This window comes from Nicotiana sylvestris, chromosome 10, assembly GCF_000393655.2.
Source record: "Nicotiana sylvestris chromosome 10, ASM39365v2, whole genome shotgun sequence".
NCBI lineage: Eukaryota > Viridiplantae > Streptophyta > Magnoliopsida > Solanales > Solanaceae > Nicotiana > Nicotiana sylvestris.
The window spans coordinates 143,321,594-143,346,341 of record NC_091066.1 but is presented as its reverse complement, the minus strand read 5'-3'; the positions used below and the strand labels follow the sequence as shown (position 1 = coordinate 143,346,341).

General features: G+C 35.5%; 1 protein-coding gene across 1 annotated transcript; it reads right to left on the bottom strand.

The window, feature by feature from the left end:
- Positions 1 to 23,415: 23,415 nt before the first annotated feature.
- On the bottom strand, positions 23,416 to 24,447 carry LOC138880059 (uncharacterized). The gene is made up of 3 exons (XM_070159710.1): positions 24,289 to 24,447; positions 23,842 to 24,191; positions 23,416 to 23,653 (listed from the first exon to the last, which is right to left on the bottom strand). Exons 1-3 carry the CDS (start codon positions 24,445 to 24,447, stop codon positions 23,416 to 23,418), a joined length of 747 nt encoding a protein of 248 aa, XP_070015811.1.
- Positions 24,448 to 24,748: the final 301 nt, after the last annotated feature.

Sequence of the window (24,748 nt, the reverse complement as noted above, 5' to 3'; positions counted from 1 at the left end):
AGCATATAATAATTTGACAGCCATTTCTGAAAACATGATCACATAATATTTTAACTCAAAAGTATAATAAATAAATCCCTCCACGCCCTAACACGTTTCGAGTAGATATAATTTGCCCTGTTGCAGCCTTACAAGACAATAGACACCCTCATGGAAATATTCAAAAGTATCTGGATATATTAAGTAGAAAGTAGGCTTATTTATCCGCAGAAAATTAAATATTAAATACTAAAACCACGCCTAAATGATGATGATAATAATAATAATAATAATAATAATAATAATAATAAAAATACATATAATGGTTAATATGTTTCTTTTACATATTTAGAGTACAAATGTATATTAGTTGTACCTCATTACCATTAATTGTTCCACATGCATGTGATATTGTACTGTAACAAAATATACAGTTATACACAATCTTTGGGCAGATTACATTAATCTCATTCAGAAAATAACTTAGGGGGTATTAAAGGTTAAGACTTAAGTACAAAATAAGGGAGGAAAGAAAATTTAGCTAGCGTTAAGAGGAAAAAACAATGATTAAGTCACTATTACCAAGTAAAAAGGGCGCTTTCTACAGCGAAGCTTCTATCATCGTGTAAATCCAAAATGTGACATAAACAAAACGTAGTGGAGTACCAAATATACACGAGCCATAATCACAATTGGGAAACCTTGGTCATCATCCAATACGATATAAAAGAAAAATATTCTAAATACTTACACTATCAAAGATCGATTGGTTTGTGAACAAGTTGGAATTATATAATGCCACAATAACACAATTATAATATGTGAAGTATATGATGACAAAATTATTTAGTAAATTTATTTTTATTGATAGATGTTTTATTTATTAGATTAAAAATGGATATATGGAGTGTATACTAAATTAAATACTCATGTGTTAAGTAAATACTAGAAAAACTTGAATAAATTTTTGTTTTCGATTTTGACCTAGGCTTTCTTAAATAACTCCAGGAGAAAATTATTAAAAAAGGGCATGGTTTTTATTTTGGTGTTTTATCCAAGAATTAATAGTCGGAGATTGTTATTCCACTCTGAGTGTAAAAGATTAATAAACCACAATTGCGGCATAAATTGCTAATCCGGAATATATAAACTTAAACCAAACGCAAAAAATAATAAAAAATCCAATTTTTAATTTAGGAATTAGTGTCTCTTCAATCTTCTCGGTTCAACTAGACGACCCTATAATAAGTTATTTATTGTATTTTTTTTTATATTACCATATCTGGACTATTATAGATAGATTTCTACTGCTGTAAATAATATTAGTTATGATAATATAAAAGATTTATACACTATTAATACGCATAAAATAAACCAAGAAAACAACAACGTCGTAGGGTATAGAGGAATGTGAATGGCGAGGCATAGGATTCCTAAAATCCCTTTTTCTTTTACAAGAGCGTGCCTTTGCAGAAAAAGTGAACTCCCAAGTGAAGTGTAACATAAAAAGAAAAAAATTTACAAAATAAAAAAAAAAGGATAAAAAAGAGTGTAAAATCAACAATCAACTTATGACCTTAAAAAGGTGGCTGGAAATGTCACAAAGATAAGTGGGTGCCCACACGTATGTAGGGATCCCAAGCATACAAACCCTACATTTCACACTAAAGCTAATGAAAAAAGAGAAATAAATGGAACCCAAAAAAAAAAAAAAAAAATTACGTAAGTTTCATTTTCATTCCACACGTGGGGGCCTTTTTCCACATTCCTTATTTCTCTTTCTTTTTAACCATTATGTTATACATGCATATGTATTGAACTTACCGCTAATAAGAAAGGCAAAATACATAAGTTTGAGTATTACAAAGGCAACATACATAAGTTCCCCTTCCACTTATTTCGAAAATTCGATTAAACTATTAAATTATATGGACGTTTCTTTATCCTCAAAATGTTTTTCGAGTGAAATATATCTCCACTATAAATTTAAACTCAATCTGGTATCAGACAGTGTTTTGCACTTGCCGCTACACCAATATCATATCAAAAGTCTACTAAATTTTTAGGGAGCATTTCACCATCTAACTAGTATTATCGTATAAGAATTTGAATTAGTTAGCACTAGTGAGTTTTGAATATCGAATATTTAACAAAAAAAGGTATGTTAGAACTTCAAGATTTTAAGTAAATGCATTAGTGCAAAATGTGCAGGTAACTTTACATGTAATACTATTCTTGTCTCGTTTTAAGAAAGGAAGTTGACAAGATTAATTGTACCTAGGGTGTCTTGTGGCTCATTTAACATTGCTATTTATAGGCTACTTTGTTTTAAATTCAAAAGAGAATGGCCTAATTTGGTGTTGATTTGTTGACAATTTGGTAAAAATCACCAAGATCCAAAGTTTTCTTTTTCACTATTTCATTACTCTAACGAAAAGTGAATGCAAATAGTGGTATACTACAAAGAATACCAAAGTGGAGAGTGAAGAAAAAAACAGAACCCCGGAAAAAATTAACATAATAAATAGCTGCCAATCTAATCGCTTAAACAAAATATAGTCTATTAATATATAATATATTTATAATTTATATATAATAGTTATAATTGTGTATATCAAAGTATAATTTATGTATACCGCCAAAAAATAATCAGTGAATTCGGCCGGCTATTTGAATAAAAATCCAGGGAAAAAAGGCAGCTCTGTGCCCGAAGCATCTTGCGTTTACGCAAGGTCCGGAAAGGGCCGCACCCCGAGGGGGTGTATAGACAGGCTACCCTTATGCAAGCATGAGTGACTGATTCCACGAGTCGAACCCATAACATACAAGTTATACGGAGATAATTTTACCATTGGTCCCGGACTCTGCATGATGTAAAGATCCGAAATATTAATGAAGAAAGAAAAAAGAACAGAAAGTAATTGTACTCGTTTGATTTGGTAAATGGTGTTGTCCCACGTAAAACTTTAGTTTTGTAGGGTAAAATGCAGCTCTCTTTCCTTGGACTTAATCATATCTTTGTCTACCTTTCTGTGAGTCCGAACTTGATTAGCTGAAAAGTAAATGTTAAGGGGAGCGTTAGTATTAGATTTTTCAGGGACCCATTTGATTTCACTATCAAATTAAGGTAAAGATCATTGCTCTTTTTTTTCATTGTAAATTGGCACATGATAAGGGATAGAGCACAAACAACAAGATAAATCAAAATTTGTACTTAAGTAGGAACTAACTCGGTTTTACTTTCTGTTCTCTTTTCTATTAAAGTTCACTCATACAATTTGTTTTTCCTTCTTGGGAAAAAACTTTAGATAATTAATACTATTCCTTATGGGAGCGCTCTTCATATATACATTAAATTTTTTTAAATAAAAAGATAATATATATTTGCTACTTCTTACCAACACTAATACAAGTAACTTCGCCACTACAACTTAGATAAATTAAATGAGAAAAAATTGCTTAGCATTTCTTGTCTATGCTTAAATTTAAACTCACCACTTTTAGTACTTGATATGTATCAGTAATTATATGCGACATCGAAATTACCTAGTATTTTTTGTGTTTGCTCGAATTTAAGTGCACCACTTTTTTTTTAATCTTTTGGTACTTGATATATATATATATATATATATAACATTCTGTATGGCCTAAATGAGATTCAGAATATAATACTTTTAACAATACTAACTGTGGATTACTGCTCAAGTTTATGTCTTTTAAAATACTTTGTGTACTTCACTCAAGCTATCTTGGTTATTATGTAGCTAAGAACCATTTGCTGGCAGATAAAGTCATGCTTTTAAGCAATCCTTTTTTGTTTGCTTATTAATTTTTTCCCTTTGCTTTTAGAATTCTTTCCATCTTTTCCTTTTTGACTCGGATTTTTTAAAATTTTCATTTGAAAATATAGAACATAAAGAACAGAAATGGACCCTTATTTAAAAGAAAGCGAGTGCACGTTTGGAACTGCAGATATATTCAAAAAAGAGAAAAAGAAGAAGGCTTTGGTTACACTTTCTTAATTGTTGCGGAATATTGTGGGTTAACTAGTACACAATCTCACACAAAGTAAATAGAGAAGAAAAATCAACACAAGGATTTAACGAAGTTCGGCTAAGCCTAATCCTCGGGGCAGAAGAAGAGAGCGTTTTCCACTATGAATGAGAAGAAAAACACAATACAATCTATAGTATCCCCAACTACAACCCCTATATATAGATCCTAAAAGGTCTCAAACATACATGGGAAAGGTTTCCCAATTTGACAAGGACTATAGGTTTTCCTTTCCCAAATCTATTAGGACAATGGGTTTTCCTAAACCTATAGGGACTATGGGTTTCCTAAAAATACAAGAAAATAATTCAAGCCACAAATAACAAATCTTCCCCTTGGCTTGAATTCTCTTCATCAACAGGAACAACGTCTCTCTACCTTGCCCTCAACCCTCGCAAGGGCTCTATTGAGTACTGCACACACCAATCAAGTCTAGGCAATGCCTAAACTTGTTGGTCGGGACTGCCTTGGTCATCATATCAGCTGGATTATCATGCGTAGACATGCTCTCCACTTTAACAATCCTCTTTGATATAATATCTCGAATAAAGTGATGCATGACTTCAATATGCTTCGTCCACTCATGAAACATCTGATTCTTAGTAAGATGAATGGCACTTTGACTGTCACAAAAAACCTGTGTCTTCTTCTAAGCTAGTCCAAGATCACTTACCAAGCCTTGTAGCCAAATAGCTTCTTTAACTGCTTCCGTAATTGCCATATACTCAGCTTCTATGGTAGACAAAGCAACGACATACTGCAAAGTCGCCTTCCAACTGATGACACTACCTAAAAGAGTAAAAACATAGCATGTCAGAGATCTTCTCTTATCCAAGTCCCCTACATAATCTGAATCGACATAGCCAACTAAGGATTCACTCAACTTGTTTTTGTAAAAAGTCAAGCCTACATCTGCAGTACCCTTCAAGTATCTCAAGATCAACTTCACCGCCTGCCAATGTTCTTTACCAGGACACGCCATGTATCTACTCACAACACTAACAGCATGTGAAATGTCAGGGCGAGTGCAAACCATAGCATACATAATGTTACCTACAACACTCGAATATGGAACACTAGACATCTGTTCTATCTCCTTGTCTGTTTTTGGTGACATGTCTATAAACAATTTGAAATGGGAAGCAAAAGGAATGGACACAGATTTAGCACCTATCATATTAAATCTTTTGAGGACCTTCTCAATATAGGACCGTTGGGACAACATCAGCTTTCCAACCCTTCTATCTCGAGTAATCTCCATCCCCAATATCTTCTTTGTAGCACCTAAATCCTTTATCTCAAACTCCTCACCTAGTTGCTTCTTCAATCGGGTAATATGTGAAATGCTTTTAGCAGCAATAAGCATGTCATCCACATATAGCAACAAATATATACTTGAACCGTCTTCAAGCTTTTTATAATACACACAACTATCATATGCACTTCGAGAAAATGCATTTTGAATCATGAATGTATCAAATCTTTTATACCACTGCCTAGGCGATTGTTTCAGACCATATAAAGATTTCTTAAGCAAGCAAACATGATTTTTCTTATCCTGAGTAATGAATCCCTCGGGTTGATTTATATAAATCTGCTCATCCAACCCACCATACAAAAATATAGCTTTCACATCTAACTGTTCTAGTTCTAAGTCATGAAGAGCCACCAAAGCTAGTAAGACCCTGATAGAGCTATGCTTTACCACAGGAGAGAACACTTCATTGTAATTTATCCCCTTCCTCTGTGAAAAACCTTTAGCTATTAATCTTACCTTGTACCTTTATGCTTCAACCCTTGGATTGCCCTCTTTCCTTTTGAAAATCCATTTGTAGCCTAGTACCTTCTGTCCCTTTGGCAATGGAACAAGCTTCTATGTCTGATTCTTATGAAGAGACTCAATCTCTTCACTCATAGCACCAACCCACTGATCTGCTTCTGGACTAGAAATAGCTTCTTTATAGCTATTAGGCTCAAGCACATCAATGATCTCTGCAATAGACAAAGCAAACTCCACAAAATTAGCATATCCAAGAAAATTACCATCAACTACGTTTACAAACCTTTGTGATGGATTGATCACTCTCTTCTCTCTGCTTGTTGCAATGTTATAGGGTTGTTGCACAGGTGCATCAACATTATCGTCTTGATCAATATTTTGCACCTCCTCCACTTCCTCTACTTTAGAACTATTAGGCTGAGCTAGTGGAGATTCAATTTCTAGCTTTATGCGGTCACTGACACCACGATCTATTTCTGCTATTGCATTCTCCCTCTGACTGTCCAGTGAGGCAGATTCATTGAATGTTACATCCCCACTGATAATTAGCCATGGAGTCTTTTGATCTGTGCACCACAACTTATTACCTTTCACTCCAATTGCATACCCTAGAAATATGCACTTCTTTTCGGCTCAAGTTTTCCATCCCTCACATGAGCATAAGCAGAACAACCAAATATCCTTAAATTTGAATAAGCAGCAGGCGAACCAGACCATACCTCAAAAGGAGTTTTGAACTCAATAGCTGTGGATGGAGATCTATTGACCAAATAACAAGTTGTATTGATTGCTTCAGCCCAAAAATCTTTGCTAACACATGAGTATGAAAGCATGCTTCGTGCCCTATCACAAAGCGTTCTATTCATACGTTCTGCAATACCATTTTGTTGTGGTGTTCTGACACAAGTGCGGTGTCTCACTATGCCCTCCCTGCTGCAGAAATTATTGAACTCAGAATTACAAAATTCCAACCCATTGTCAGTTCGAAAACGCTTAACTTTTCTTTCCGTATGCCTTTCAACCATTGTCTTCCATTTGACAAATATTAAAAATGCCTCATCTTTTATTTTCAGAAAATACACCCATACCATCCTTGAGTAATCATCAATCAAAGTCATAAAATACCTGACACCACTCTTGGAGGGAACTCTGTTTGGACCCCACAAGTCAGAGTGTATATAATCTAACTTGTCTCTGGTCTTGTGCTCGGCCTTCTTGATGAACTTTACCCTTGTCTGTTTACCAAACACATAATGCTCACAAAAATTCAAAACTTGATTTTTGTACCCCATTCAGCAAATTCTACTTACTCAACAAAGATAATCCATTATCACTCATATGGCCAAGTCGCAAGTGCCACAACTGAGACTGATTCAGGTCACTTTTCCCAGAAGCTACAATAGCTTCCCCTTCAACTACACTGGCCTAAAGATGATACAATTTAGAATGTAGTTTACCCTTCATGAGTACCATGGAGCCTTTACACACTTTAAATATTTCATTCTCGGAGTGAAATTTATACCCTTGATCATCCAAAGTCGAAAGAGAAATCAAATTTCTCTTTATCCGAGGAACATGCCAACACTCAAAGTTTCTAATAATTTCGTCAAACATTCTCAATTTGATGTTAGCAACCCCCTCTACTGGTAATGGATTATCATCTCACATATAGACAGTCTCACTCATTTGTTTGTAAGTTACAAATCAATTCTTGTGTGGACACATGTGGAAAGTAGCACTAGAATCAAGAACCCAAGAATTTTACCCATGACTAGAACTCACAGCACAAATTTCCCCTACATAATCACTATCATCAGAATTATTGCCAGTGTCAACAATATTTGCCGAATTATCTATTTTTTTCTTCCCTATTTTCTCCTTCGCTTAGGACAATCTCTCTTGTAGTGACCTTGCTCCCCGCACTCATAACAGTTTTGCTTCCTTGCTCTAGACTTTGATCTTGCGGTTGACTTTTCCTGTTAAAGTCCTTTTGTTGTGTTCTTCCTCTAATCACAAGACCCTCGCCCTCAATTCTGTTGTTTGGAAAGCTCGTTTTCAACTCTTTAGATTTTAGTGCATTACTAACATCTTCTAGTGAAATGCTATCTTTCCCATATAGCAGTGTATCGGCAAAAGTATCATAAGACTATGGTAAAGAACATAACACAATCAAGGCCTGATCCTCACTCTCAATTTTTATATCCACATTCTTCAGGTCCATTATAATTGAAATAAACTCATCAAGGTGAGTTTTAACAGGTGTACATTTGTTCATACGGAGATTGTAACCTCTTTTATAGGTAGAGGTGGTTTATCAGCGATTTCTTAGAATATAGATCTTCCAGCTTCTTCCATGCTGTTGCTACAGAAGTTTCTTCAGCAATTTCCCGAAGAACGATATCTGTAACGCTCATGAAGATCGCACTCAAAGCCCTCTCCTTCAGGTCTTCCTTCTTTGTCTCCTTCATATCTTCAGAAAAATCCTCATCAATTGCTTTCCATAATCCTTGTAACGCCAGGGACGATTTCATCCTAATCTTCCATAGACTGAAACTAGAACCTCCGTCAAATTTCTCTACTTTGTACTTTGTTGAAGATGATGAAGACATCTTAACCCTAAATTATGTATAGAAACCCGAACTTTGCTCGGATACCAATTGTTGCGGAATATTGTGGGTTAACTAGCACACAATCTCACACAAAGAAAATAGAGAAGAAAAATCAACACAAGGATTTAACGAGGTTCGGCTAAGCCTAATCCTCGGGGCAAAAGAAGAGAGAGTTTTCCACTATGAATGAGAAGAAAAGCACAATACAATCTATAGAATCCTCAACTACAACCCCTATATATAAATCCTAAAAGGTCTCAAATATATATGAGAAAGGTTTCCCAATTTGACAAGGACTATAGGTTTTCCTTTCCCAAATCTATTAGGACAATGGATTTTCCTAAACATATAGGGACTATGGTTTTCCTAAAAATACAAAGAAATAATTCAAGCCACAAATAACATTAATTAAAGAGCCTATTCATATAGTGCCTTAATTTATGGTCAAGAAATTATGGCGATGCACCTTTTAGAACCATCGTTTATATTTTGATTCCGTTAAGAAATTTTGGTAAAATAGTCCTATCGTCAGAATCTTGAAGCCATTGCTAGAATTTTGAAGCACCCTTCCAGAATTTTTAATATGAGGAATTCTAACGATTGTCGTGTTTTGTGGTAAATTGTACTGATTACCACATGAAATTTTTTGGTGATTACCATATTTTTGCAAATCACCATATGAAAATTTCTGACCATTATCATGTTTTTGCAAATCTTAGTGATCATCATATGAAAATTTCTGGCTATTATTATATTTTGTGATAAATCATGATGGTCACCATATGTAAAATTCTTGCGATTATCATATTTTTGCGGCAAATCCTTATAATTACCATATCAAATTTTTTTGTGATTATCAAGAACACTTTGCAAAATTCTGGTGGAAGCTATTTTCTTAAGACTTTTTTTATAGTGGTCAAAAAAAATCAACGGTGACACCAAAATCTCCTATTTCTACCCTTTCCCCATTTATGATTCGAGACTTTGGGGCTGGATTGTTTATACAGTATGCCCTTTTTTAGGTCACTCTTTCACTTCTGTCTCTGTTACAGTAATTAAATAATTTTTTTAATTTGGATAAATTCACCACACTTAGCTAACGAGGAGAGTACTTAAATAGTGGCCTTAAAGAGGCCATTTGTGCAAATACCATTTAGAGGCTCCTTGTAGGTCCTCATTACAAAAATAAAGGACCATAAATAAGGAGAAAATAAAAAGAGTTTTGCTAAATAAATGCAACATAGTATCAAATCAAAGGAAGATTATCATAAGCTCATTGAATATTTAGAATTAAATGATCATTAGGGTTTTCTTTTTGTTCATAATAGTTGCCACACTTTGCCCCCACATGCCTTTTATTTTTTCATTTTTCCATTTCTTGATTGATTAAAAATGCAAGAAAAAGAGAGAGCATTTACTTGGCTCCTCCTAATTGATGGGTGGCGCTGGAGTTGACATGATGAAAGAGCTGAGTTTACAAAAATGATACATAAATTAAAATGAAAGCCCCACTCTCCCACTTTTTTTTTAGTCATCACAAATCAATCTCTTTGGGAACTTGGGCCTCACTTCCATCTCCCACTAACCATCTTTTCCTGTTTATAATCATGCTTTTACTCTTACTAATTTTAAGTATTGAACAATTAACTTAAATACTCTTTTTTCTAAGAGGGGTTGCTCTGATGGTAAGCAACCTCCACTTTTAACCAAGAGGTTGTGAGTTCGAGTCTCCCCAAGAGCAAGGCGGGAAGTTCTTGGAGGGAAGGATGCCGATGGTCTATTTGGAAACAGTCTCTCTACCCCAGGGTAGGGGTACGGTCTGCGTAAATACTATCCTCCCCAGATCCCACTAAGTGGGATTATACTGGGTGGTTGTTGTTTTTGTTGTTGTTGTTGTTGTTGTTGTTGTTGTTGTACTCATTTATGCAAGTGCTTAAATTAAAAATAACTGGTGAATTTATGTATATCGTTAGAAAAAGTAAACAATAAATACAACTTGCTATTTCTGTAACTATTTCTGTAATGATACCTTTAATATTTTAAGTTGCAAAAATCTTAGATTTTATGGTAAACAAAGAGAAAGGTGATATTTACATTAATGTTAAATTTCTTAAATTTTACTTTATTTTCTCGTACAATTTTAATTTTATTGTGTTGCATAATTTATACTTTCGTGTTGCATCGCGTTTTGACTCTTTTATTAAGTCTAAATCATGTGTTTTATATTGTCAAGGATAAAAATGATTTAGTAACTGAAGTTATGGAAGGTAATGTGATAATATATGATTAGTCATCCCCAAACCAAAAATTGGATTAAAAGTTCTTTATTAATTTTTTAAATATATTTTTTTAGTGATATGCATTATGCTATAAGGTGGGGAAAATGGAAATAGAACTAGGCCAGCCGCATTATCTTTTTTGCAGAATATATGGGTCTTACCATAGCATTAAAAAGATATATATGAAGATATACAGAAATCTTTACTTTGCAAAAATAAGCTTTAATATTTTGCCCTACCATCTTTGCTTCTAACGCTCCCTACAATATCATTTCTTTGTTTTGAATCAATCTCCTTGCTGTTTGATCACTAATTTTCCATCATTTATGCCTTCCCCCCCCCCCCAACCCCCCAAAAAAGATATTAAAGGGCAGCCCAGTGCATGGGGCGTTCATGCAGAGTTCGTAGAAGGGCTGCACCCCAAAGAGGTGTGACAGGCAGTTTACCCTAATACAAGTATCAGTAGATCTGTGACCTATAGGTTACACAGAAACAATTCTACCATTTTTCGAGAAGCCCCACAAATTATAATTCAAAAAATAAAAAGATCTGCTATCTCTTTCTCCTTTAATTTTTTTTCTTCATGTTTGTTCTCAATATAAATGTAATTATTCAGAGGGATTTCTGGTTCATCATCATCTACGTTTCTATCTCCTCTATGTTTATTGAATGGTTGTCAATTGTCACAAAGTACTAAAAGAAGAGGTGGTCAATTAGCTAGACTTTCAATTCAAAATCTAGAGATATAGATATGATTAAAAACCATTCAAGCTCATAATTAGGACATTTGGCTCTAGGTTGAATATATTCTACCAAACTACTCTAGGTTGAAAATATTCTACCAAACTAAGACTATTTCAAGAATCACTTCAAAGAAAACACAGTTAAATGCTATCATCACATGAAATATATATAGTGATAAGACAGCAGAAAAAAAGTGACTTAAGACAAATGTGAAGACCATGGACTAATGTTTTTTTCAAGATCAATCAAATTTTGCAAAAACTGACAAAATTAAAGCATATTGAGAGGATATAAATCTTTGTGTGTAGGGTTATATTCCAACTTTGAAAAGTTAGTTTAGCTAAGGCAAGGTAATGTAACAATTTGTGTAAGTTGCTTTTGCCTAGGGTTCCATCAGTTTTGATCCCTTTTTAGCTAATATTTATCCTTTGGTGGCTGTTTGTGGGACAAATTTCCCACCGACCCTTTGGCTTCTTCAACCTTCCTTTTTGCATGTAACATTAGATTCCATTCTCTGAAAAGCTTGTTTTCTACATGCCTTTCATTGTTTCTTTCTTGTTTGCTTTTACTTTATAGATCAACATGTAGTAGTAATATGTATCAATGGGAGTATATACGTTATGTTGATTAGAGTTCGGAATAATACAAATGAGTGAACCAATCAGAAGCAGATCCTAGATTTAGAATCAAGTAATAAGTTTTGAATAAGTGCAGTATTATTATATGTATACATACAGTCAGATTTCTCTATAACATCATCTTTATATAATAGTCATTACCATAAAATTTAAGTTTTTTCGGAACCAAATTTTATACTCCATTATATTATAATATATGTCCTTTATAACAGCACTTCATTATAGCGGCAAAAAAATATCGGAACAAACAAGGCTGTTATAGAGAGGTTTGACTGTATTTTAAAATCATGTCGCATGAGTATACATAGTTTAAGTTGAAAACAATTGGTTCATTGAACTCTCGTAGTTCGTCCTAATTTCGCGTATGAACCAACGTTTTTTTTCCATCTAGTGTTTGTTACCGCATTAGAGTCAGGATAGATCTGGACTCGCGATAGAAAGCCCTATATTGCGAGGTAAAATGCTCCAGGACAAAGGCGTTTTCATACTAATGGGCTCGAATTTGATGCATTTGCCCTTTGGTTAAAGATGAAGGAGTACTTATCACTTCATCATAATTCTTATCGATGCCCATGAACCAATGGCATACATTTGTTTATAGGTTGTAGACTTGTAGTGTCATGTTATAAGTTAAAACAAGTTCTTTAGGCGGGAGATTTCACTATCAAGCAGAAGAGAGTCGAATAAGACGGCCATTTAGCAAAAAATATTATGGCCAATGGTCACTTTAGGCTTTAGCAGCAGCGCCAGAGTAGGCCTCCACTACTACTATTGATTCAAATCAAAAAGATGGTTTAATTTAACGTATATGCATCAAATCCCTTTCACTCTATTCCTCGTGTCGCCCGTGTTCCTTGCCAAATGGCATCAATTAACCTTTAATCCACTAATAAAGACGATTAATTTTATCCTAAACTTGCAGATTGTACTACAAATATAGAATAACAAGAATTTATAATTTTTTTAAGAGAAGAAAAAGAAATTTATGAGGTGCGCTGGGCCAGTGAATAGCGAGAGACGAAAATAACATATTTTGAGATATAATTTAGTGAATCAATTTGGCCACTTTCTTAAAACAAATAAAGATATGAATTCACAAATAAAACAAGTAAAGCCAAAGAAAGAGCAGTTGAGATAATGGGGATTTGATAACACTTTTGTTTTAATCAAATTAAACTATGAAAAGGAAGGCACAGAATTGATGACCCTAGCTATCAAAATATAAGGTATATAGGTTTATAGATATGATAATGTTCTCTCGAACGCTATAATTGAAAGATAAAGACAATATTTTGTCTTCTAATTAGCTAGACCTCCAATTTGTCAAAAGGTGTAGTCTGTTTGATGATCAAATGGGACAATTTGCAGAGTAGTGGAGGGACTTATATATATATATATATATATATATATATATATATATATATATATATATATATATATTGTATTGGATCTGATTAAATTCGGTAAAATTTTATATTGGGGGAGCGGGTATAAAACGCTCTCTCGCAAAAACGATTTTATATTCAGAGCTCAAAGTAAAAATCTGAATTAAGGATAAAAAAAGTAGTTACCACCGCAATCTTTTTTTGGTGATCGCCGGTACGCTGTTATGAATATCTACAATCATTTTAATCATTTTGATGTATACTAAAATTCAATGCACTATATATGAGACGGCCATAGTATTATACCCCACAAGTTTGGTTTTAAATTAAATGATACTTTTTAGACAATTTCATGTGTCAGCAGTCTGGTTAATTAGGTTTACGTCCATCTAAGAATTAATTAGAAGTGAAAAGAGTTGAGGATCCATTTCTAAAGACGTAGAATGTTCATAGAAAAATTCATCTAACCAAACAAAAAGTAGAAAAAGCAAATCCATTAAATGTCACATTTGGATATAATCAAGATACAATAGCAGTTAAGGCCCCAATTTCCCTTTGGTCGAATACGCGTTAGACAGAAATGTTGACTTTAAAGAAAAGCAAATTTGTTAATGTTTTTCAATGAATTTAAAAATCTTAAGTACAATTCTTTTCAAATCAGATTCTTAAGTTGAACTTAATTAAAGCTCAAAAAAAAGTATGCTTAACTATGTCTATCCTTGAAGATGAGCATTTTTCTTCTTTAGTTGTACTGATATTGTTAAATTCCGCCATTGTTGATTGGAAATCAAGCTAAGATGAGATATCAATAGAGAAGTGACGAGCGCAAACTACAAACACAAAACTAATGCTAGCTAGCTAAAGATAGTATAGTTTAATTATTGTCTCCATAGGAATTGAATTTAAATAATGTTCAAATAATTTCTGGCTTAAATACTATTCGAAATGATTAACACTTTGGTTGGAATGATTATGAACCAAAATTAAATGTTAAAACTACAACAATTAACAATTAATCATGAAAAGACATGATTTGAGCAATAATGAAACAATCAATGGGAGACATAATGGTCGTAACGGGATAGGTGCAAGATCGCTATTCGAGATCTAACTCTAGTGCAATTCACTCTAATATTCTAATTTCTCAAGAATTCACTCGATCATTAGTTCAATCGTATAGCTGAGTCTCCTCTCTCGATTAAATCTGAACTCTACGAGGTAAACTAATATAAAGCACTATGAGATATGCATGAACACGTTCATGGACTAGTCTTTAGGAAAACATCTCTCGAATATTCTCCTAACTTGATTTAATCAACAATTCAACAAGCTCTTTCGATTACTCTAAAGAATCACTGAACTAAACCAAATGAAACAGTGCAAAGATAATCACCCAAAATATTCTTCATTGGATTAAATAATTCGATTAACAAAATTGCAATCAATTCAAAGCATAAGCAAACTAATGTAGAATACTAGAGATAAAATCCACAATTATCAATCAAAATATCATATCCGTCAAACCCTAAAGTAAACTACTTCATAATCATGGAGGAAGCCATCACAAATAGAGTTAATGAATAAGAAAATATGAATTCAATCCAAACTCGAGTGTTGAGTTGAGAAAAAATGATGAATCCTTGTGCCTCAGAGTCTCCAAAGCTCTTCCAATCTTCCGTAGGTCAAAAGTTCCCTAGAAATATTATTTTTGGTGTATTTATACCATGTAAGAACGATCCCGGATGAAACTACCCTCTCTAAGCCGAAGTGGAACAAGTTAGACGTACACTTACACTGCTGCAACGTCCCAGACAGTGCACCATCCGCCACATTAGTGAAAAAGTTCAAAGGCCTATTTTTTCACTCTGTATAAAAATTGTACTAGCACCCCTTGCCTCGCGACACATGACACATGCAGTAGTGCATTTTTTCAAAGTAATCTTTTTTTCTCACTTTTTGACATTCAAACTTGGTACTCGACCCCCAAACATGATTCCGACTCAATTTCTTAGGTTTCTACTCAGACTTCAAAGTTACAAATCATCCATTTTAGTTCCACACTTGCTTTTTCAGTCAAATCACATCCTAAACAGCAATAACATACATAATAGGTACAAAGTACTAACAATTAGGCTCAATAACATTCAAAGTATAGTAATTAGAGTGTAAAATATAGTAAAATTATGGGTTCCTAGCCTACCATCAATACCCATACTTAAACCATTGCTTACCCCCGAACAATCAAACTACACTTCAAATAGAGATAACCTTTTCAAGCAACTCTCCTAACTCATCTTGCAAGAATAATTAAAGCACACTAAGCACCATACCATAACATCCTAGACTCAAGGCTCAACTCACTAGCACCACGTAGTTTTCAAAACACTGGTCACTTACTCTAACACAGAGGCCAAAGACATTACCTTTCCTTCATAAGTGTCACGACCCAAATTTTTCTCTGTAGGATGTCGTGATGTTACCTAGTCTCTACGACTAGGTAAGCCTAACAAATAATAATAACTTGGCAGAAACAATCTATTAAAATACTAAAACAAAATTGGATACAAAATATAATATCAACAGTACGCTCCCCAAAATCATTGAAATTGAGTCATAAGCTCTATAGAGTAAATCTAGTATAACTACTACATCATTGTCTGAAAGAACTACAACAGTAACAGAATAAAAGGGAAGGTGACTCTGAGACCTGCGAATATGGAGCAGGTATACCTTGAAGTCTCCCAAGCACCGTTACGAGCAGACATACCTGGATCTGCACAAAAATATGCCTAAGCATAGTATGAGTACACCACAATGGTATCCAGTAAGTATCGAGCCTAACCTCAGTAGAGTAGTGACGAGGTCAGGTCAAGACACATACTATGATATAAATCAATAGTATAAAATGTAATACAAATTGTAATGGAAAGTGAGAAAACAACTGATACGAAACAAGATGATAGCATGAACTAGTACCGGAAATCAACAATGGAAATAACATAAAGAAGCAACTAAAGGGGCTACAATGATCATGTACAGACAACAAATTCTAGAATAATAAAGAATGAAACAACAAGAAATATTCCCACCAGAACACTTTGCAACATGAAATAAACAGAAAGAATCACAACGAGGTACCACCTCGTGTATAATGAAACCAAAACCGAGGTACCACCTCGTATAATCAAGAATCACAACCAACGTATCACCTCGTATTCACATTTCTCAATTTCAATCACAATCTTTTCTTATATCGCCGTGTGAGCCTTACATTTGAAATAGGTTTTGAAAGTTTTTCCGAAATAGCTACACGCACCTTAGCCCGCCTTATTATACCACGCGGCTTCACGTAGTTCCCTTACAAGCAACACACACATAAGTCCCACTTATATTGCCGCATGCACATTAACCTCAAGCCTTATACCACCACATGCGCGTCAATATCATATCACTCAGTTCGCACCACAAGTGCCCATATATCACAACTTGCCAACAACAACAACAATACCAATATTTCCATAACAATAGCCCATGGCTCCACATATACAAGAATATCAACAACAACAATGAATGTAAAATGCTCAATAAGATAGAGGTCTCAACAATAACTAACTTCGCCTCAATGTGTTAACGACTTTCACAACATCAACACCAATCAAATCAATAATGAGGGAAATAATGTATAACTACGATATTAGATAATATTAACTCACAATAAAAGAGATAAAATTTAGAATGAGCTTGAAATAATGGAAACCAACAAGGAAAGGGATAAGATGAACAATTACTTCAAGTAAATGATAATCAATAAGGAAAGAGATAACACGATCAACAACTTCAAATAATGATAATTAACAATAAAAGATAGCATGTAACAATAAAAAAGGCAACAAGTTCAACTAAGGAATGAGAGCAAATGATCAATTAAGAGGTAGAACAAGTATTAACGGAATCATTTAAGGCATATAAGGATAGACTAACACAAGTACGAATAGATTGACTAGAAGAATTAGAACATGACATGACATTCAATTAAAGCATGGAAATAGTCTAAGTAACCTAAATTGATCAGATACCACGTACAACCAATGCTCTCACTAGTCACCTTGCATACATGAATTTTACTTAGCACAATTGAATCAAACAATATCAATCCTAAGGGGTAGTTCCCTCATACGAAGTTAGGCAAGTCACTTACCTCAACTAGGCTAATTTAACACTCGAAAATAGCATTTCCCTTTAAATCCACCTCCACACGACTCAAATCTAACCAAATTTGACTCAATATCATCAAATAATGTTGGGGAATTCAATTGCAATAGATAAAGTTAAGATCTTTACACTTTCCCCAAAAAGTCAACAAAAGTTAATTCGGGGCCCGCCTGGTCAAAACACGGGTCCAATGGTAGATTTTGTCTACCCTTGACCCCACGAGTTCATATATGTGATTAGTTTTAAAATCCGAGTCCAAAACGACTCTGAAAACTCAATTTTTTATTTTTTAAAAACTTGACAAAGTTTCACTTTGGTTCACATGATTTTGATGTTAAATCTAAGATATATTGATGGAATATAATCAGAAATGGAATAGAATCACTTACCCAAAGTTTGTAGATGAAAATCCCCTCTCCAAATCGCCTTTTACCGAGTCTAGGGTTCAAAAATGAGAGAATAAGTTCAAAACTCCCATCTCCCAGCCCTTTAACCAGTTGCAGATGTCGCATTTGCAATAAGCGAACCCTCTCAATTGCAGATCAGGGATCGTATTTGCGAACTCTGACAACCTAAGTCAACATTGCAATTGCGATGAAAGCTTCGTAATTGCGAACTGGAGGGCCCTCTCAAAAGCGAACAATTGTCCGCAAATGTGAACTATGCTGGAATACTATGGACTTCGCAAATGCGAAGGGGTGGTCGCATTTATGACAACTGCCCCTCCTCTATCACCTTCGGAAATGGGAGTCTGGTGTTCGCATTTGCGACACTAGAGTACCAGACACTAGATTTTTGCCAACTTCAGTCCAAAACACCCTGGAACATGTTCGAAGCTCATCCGAGCCCTCGAGTGTCACAACCCAAACTATAACCTGTCATAATGGAGCCTACTGATGGTACTAGGCCAGCTGACTTTCGAAATGTTTCAATAATTCATTAAAAGATGAGCCAAAAACCTTTTTGTAACAGGATTTTCATAAAAAGAAACAAAAGTAAACTCAATATAAAAATACGGAAAGATAGCCCCAACATCGGGGTGTCGCTAAGTCATGAACATCTAAACATAACTGCTCAGACAATAACAAAACTAACATAATCGGGTTGTTACCTCGCTATCTCCAATAACCAGCTACGAGGACTATCAGCACTCTCCGTGACCAACTACTCCTTGATCTACACACGAGGCGCAAGGAGTAACGTGAGTACACCAACTCAGTAAGTAACAGAAATAAATAAGGAACTAAGAAGTAGTGACGAGCTATGCAAATACAGTTCATTTCATAAAATTCAGTAAAGAGTAGCCATGCTTTCAATCCAGAGTTTATGTCAAATCAGTTGATTTAAATCAAGTTCAAGTAAAGTTAGATAAAATATATTTTAATAGTTCTCAAAGTAAGGATATAAGGCAACTATGTGCATCAATAATGAAATCATATACTACCCTTCGGGCAACCATTACTCAGTCCTCCCAGTCACTCCAACCTCACAGTCACTCATCCTCACAATTACTCAGCACTCGGTACTCGTCATTCGCACTCAGTAGGTACCTGCGCTCATTGGGGCTGTGCACAAACTCCGGAGGGGCTCCTTCAACCCAAGCGCTATATCACTACAAATCATGGCAAAATCAATGAAACATGTTGCAACATGCAACCCGATCCCATAATATCCTCACAATCAGGCCCTCGGCCTCACTCAGTCATCAATCTCTCCGGTCTCTCGGGCTCTCAGATATCAAGAAAAATCAGCCCAAACGGCAATAACATAAAGCATCAAATAGAATAGCAGAGACTGAGATATGATATGAAAATGTATTAACATGACTGAGTACGGAATATCAATTAAAAAGTAGATGACAACAAGAAATGACCACTAAGGGTCCCAACAATATCGGCATAAAGCCTAAACATGGTATCTAGCATGATTAACGGTCAATTTTCTATAACACATAATGAGCATATAGCTAACAACAAGTTGTATAACTTTACAGTTTCTACAGGACGGACCAAGTCACACTCCCCTCGGTGCATGCCCACACGCCCATCACCTAGCATGTACGTCACCTCCAAAATAATCACATGACATAAAAATTCGGGGTTTTATACCCTCAGGATCATATTTACAACCGTTACTTACCTCAATTGGAGAAAATCTCTACTCCGCAATGCCTTTGCCTTGCAAGTAGGCCTCCGAACGTCCCGAATCTAGCCACAATAGTACAATACAATTAATATAGGCTAAAAGAATCAATTCCACAAGAACCCACAATTGGCTCAACCCGGCCCTGGGCCCATATCTCAAAATCCAATAAAAGTCACAAAACACCGAAAGCCCATTCACTCACAAGTCCAACTATACTAAATTGATCAAAACCCAATATCATTTGGTCATCCAAAACCCCAAAATTCACTCTCCCAATTCTCAAGCCCTAACTCCCAAATTTCACCTCAAAAACTCACCAACTAAGTGTAAAAATACATGGAAAAACATCATTGCCAAAGATATATAGGCTCAAGAACTTACCTCAGTGATAACCACGAATTCCCTTCCAAAATCTCCTCAAAATCCCCCAAAGTCCGAGTTCAAAAATATGAAAATGGGGGGAAACCCCTAAGTCCTCTATTTATATTTTCTGTCCAGCAAAACCGCACCTGCGGAGCCGCTTCTGTGGTTAGAACTCCGCTTCTGTGGAAACACACTTAAAACACTAGCCCCGCACCTGCGTTCCAGGTCTCGCACCTGCGGAGGCGCACCTGTGCTCTTCACACCGCTTCTGCAGAAACAGCTCAAAATCTTCTCTTCTACATCTGCGCCTCAGCCTCGCATCTGCGGGCTCGTAGATGTAACCTCCTTCTTGCACCTGCAATTCCAATCCAACCCAGCCTTGCTCGCATCAGCGACCTCCTAGGCGCTTCTGCGGGGCCGCATTTGCGGGCCTCCTACCGCAGGTGTGAAGACACCAGAACATCAAAAATATCTGCCAAGCCTAAGTCCAAAACTTCCTTCCGTTGAGCATCCAAAACACCCCTGAGACCCCCAGGACCTCAACCAAATGTACCAACAAGTCACATAACCTCATACGAACTTAGTAGAACCTTCGAATCACTCAAAACAATATCAAAACACCAAATTACACTCGGATTCAAGCCTAAGAACTTCTAACTTCCAAATTCTACAAACGACGCCGAAACTTATCAAACCACCTCCGAATGGCCTAAAATTTTGTAGACAAGTTAGAAATGACACCACAAACCTACTACAACTTTCGTAAATCCAATCTGACCCGGATATCAAAATTTCCACTGCCGGCCAAAATCGCCAAATTTCTAACTTTCGCCAATTCAAGCCAAATTCTACCACGAACCTCCAAATCACATTCCGGACGTGCTCCCAAGTTAAAAATCACCTAACGGAGCTAACGAAACCATCAAAATTCAAATCCGTGGTCATTTACACATAAGTAAACTTTCCAAACCTAAGCTTTCGATTAAGAGACTATGTATCTCAATTCACTCCGAAACCACTCCGAACCCGAACCAACTAACCTGGTAGATCATAATATAGCTGAAGAACACAAAAGAAGCAGGAAATGGGGAAACGAGGCTATAACTCTCGAAACAACCGACTGGGTCATTATATCGGATCTCCAAATTAAACATCCACACAAGTCTAAAAATATCATAAAAACTCGCTTGCACGATCAAAATACAAAAATAACATCTAGAACCACGAATTAAATTATAAAATGCATGAAATTCAGGGAAATTTTCAAGAACTTCTAGAATTACAACTGAGCGTCTGAATGCTTTCACTCAACTCGAAATGACATCAAATTTTGCAAACAAGTCCTGAACACCATACGAACCTATTCCAAGTCCCAAAATCAAATTTTGAGCTCGATAGCTAAAGTCAACCTACGATGAATCCTTTCAACTTCAAATTGCCAAATTTTGGTAAATTGGCATAAATCAATCTACGAACTTCCAAAACCAATTCCGGGCATAGGCCCAAGTCCGAAATCACGATACAAAGATATCAGTGCATAAAAACACGGTTCTGGGTTTGTTTTCACAAAAGTCAAGGTTTGGTCAATATTTTCTAATTTAAACTTCTAAGTCAAGAATCAAGGGTCCAAATCAACCCGAAATCTTTCCAAAATGAAACTAAACAACCCCTAGTCATAAAATCATAACACACGTGTGTGAAGCAATAAAAGAATGACCAATCGAGTCGTTACAACAAGTTAAGTGCCCTCATGCAAATAATAGAGAGTAGTTCCACTCACAATAAAGTTCAAGAACAAATAGGAACTCAAGATAGAAAAAATTCACTCACTCTCAGAATTAAGATTCATGTGCCACAAAAGACGTACCATAGGCTTGTCCGTAATGTAATGCTCTACTAATTCAAGTTCACTCAGTCAAAAATCAAGTAGGACTTAATTTGATTGTAATGTAGGCTGCGGGGCGGGCAAGATATATTTGGATATAATGACTATACCTCCTGAGTATTTTAATACATATACATTAACAATTCAAACACCACACTTATGTTGAACCAAACCCCAACCTTCACAACATAATAACATCAAGCTCTCAATTTCCTTAAGAACAAATAAGATGAGAACTACCACTAACAAGAAATCAATTTTTTCTTTCTAATACACACACAAATTCTTTCTTTTTCTTCTTTTCAAAATTTTGTTTTTTTTCCTCAAGCAAATTCACTTTTTTTTATAATTCCTTACACGTGACTTTCACAATTTTTCTAACATTTTACCTTTTTCTATTTTTCTAAGTTCCACTCAAAAACCCCAATCATACCTCTACTTAGTTTTTAACAAGCTCATAATAATTTCAATTGCTAGGTAGAGTTAAAAGGTTCAGACATATAGTTAATTCAAATAAAGGGGTCAGGTTTGTAGTGTGGTTGCCAAAGAAATAAGATTACAGACTCAGAGAAGCTAACTAAGATACACATTAATTTGGTGGGTCAAAGGCATATATCCGCTCAATAAAGAAATGCATATATCACATCCTAGATTGAACAAGACTGCGATTTCGCTTGCAAACACAACTAAAAAGTTCTAGATATCAAGTGACATGCACATAACATCAATAATAACTTCACATACACATTGGTGCATAAATCACTTAAGACCATATCTATTTCGACTCTCTAGCCAAAACAGTTAAGCAGAGTCAAAATTAAACCATTTAAGGCACTTATAGATGAGTCAAGAAATGATCCTAGACCAACTAAAACACTCACTCAAGCCACAACAGAGTTAAGACAAGTTATTTCCATTTAACACCATAGCACAAGGCTTATATATTCCTGACAAAACAATAAACTACACCCGATTCAAGCAAACATTCTTGAAAAAGAACTGTGGCATTAAGAAAAACCAAGGGGGAATTAAATTGTGGCATGTACATTTGACACATAAATAAAAAGCAAGAGGCAAAGGAAACTCCCCTGAATCATCTAGTTTGGGTCTGAATCAATGTCGGGGTCCGCTTTGCACGTCCGACCTAGTGCACACAACTATATTGAGATTTTCTTCTCTAACCTCTTCGGGCACACCCCACACTTATTATGCTTGTCCTCATCATCTAGTGCTTTTAGGACATCCACGTTAAAATTAAAGTATGCAGCCAAGTACCCTCTTGGTGCCCCTATTGCCTCCTTCATTTTGAATGCCACTCTCTCTTCCCCTACTCTTATTATGAGCTACCTTTCCTGAATATCCACTGTACTACTGCCAGTAGACAAGAAGGATCTCCCTAGAATCAGAGGGACCTCCTTATTGTCTTCTATGTTGACCACGATGAAGTCCATAGGGAACGTAAATTTGTTCACCTGAACTAGCACATCTTCTATTATTCCTTCAGGTATTATTATAGTCTGATCTTCTAGCTGCAATGACACAGGTCGAGATCTGATTACTCCAATTTCTTTCTCAAGTTTCCTGAAAATAGTAAAGAGCATAAGATTAATAGACGTGCCTGAATCACACAAAGATATTTCAAAATTAGTACTTCCTAGAGAGTAAGGTATAGTAAAATTCTCTGGATCTCCACACTTTCGAAGAGCTTATTTTGCAGGATCGCACTACAATGCTTAATGAGCTTGAAAACCAAAGTCTCTTCCACTTACTGCTTGTTGGACAATATCTCCTTCAATATCTTGGCATATGATGGCATTTGTGAGAGTACCTCTATGAAAGGTAGATTAACATGCACCTGCTTGAGCACTTCTAGAAAATGCCCAAATTGTTTGTTCATCTTCTCTCTTCTTTGCTTCTGGGGGAAAGGTAGAGAATACATATATTTGCTTTCCCCAGTCTCCTCATTCACTAAATTTTCATTCTTCTTCTTCTTTTTCAGAGCTCTAGTCTTCATCTTCCTCTTCAGAGCATCCTTTGGATCTACCCTCACTTCACCTTCTTGATTTTCATTATTTTTATACTCTTTCACAGTTTCCACTTGTCTTTGAATCAACTTTCCCTTTAGATTTTCAATAGGGTCCTTTAATACTTGTCCACTTCTCAATGACACCGCATTGGATTTCTTTCGGTATCAGCAAATTAGCAATTTTCCCCACCTGAAGAGCTCCTAGAGCACTTGCAGACAATAGATTAGCAATTTTCCTCACCTGTCTTTCCAAGTTCTGGATGGCTGTGCCCCGTTCCTGGGTGGTTGTACCATGAATTTCAAGTCTCTCATATGTCTTAATAATGAAGGCCTTCATTAGATCTTCCATGCCAGACTAATTAGACTATTGAGGCTGGTTTTGCTACATTTTGCTGATTTTGAAATTCTGAAGCTCCTTGTACTTGGGGTATGAGATTATTATGTTACCATACATTCAGACTACCACTAGGTGAACTCCCCAAAAATTCGAGGTGTCTCTGCCCCATGAAGTTAAAATTATTACTACTTTGGTAGTTGCCTCTATTAAAGATTCCCACAATATTTTCCACTTCATCTATAGCTAGGGCCTAATAATCATACGTTGGATGACGCATTCAACAAAAGTCACAAACTAATGATGGATGGCTGAG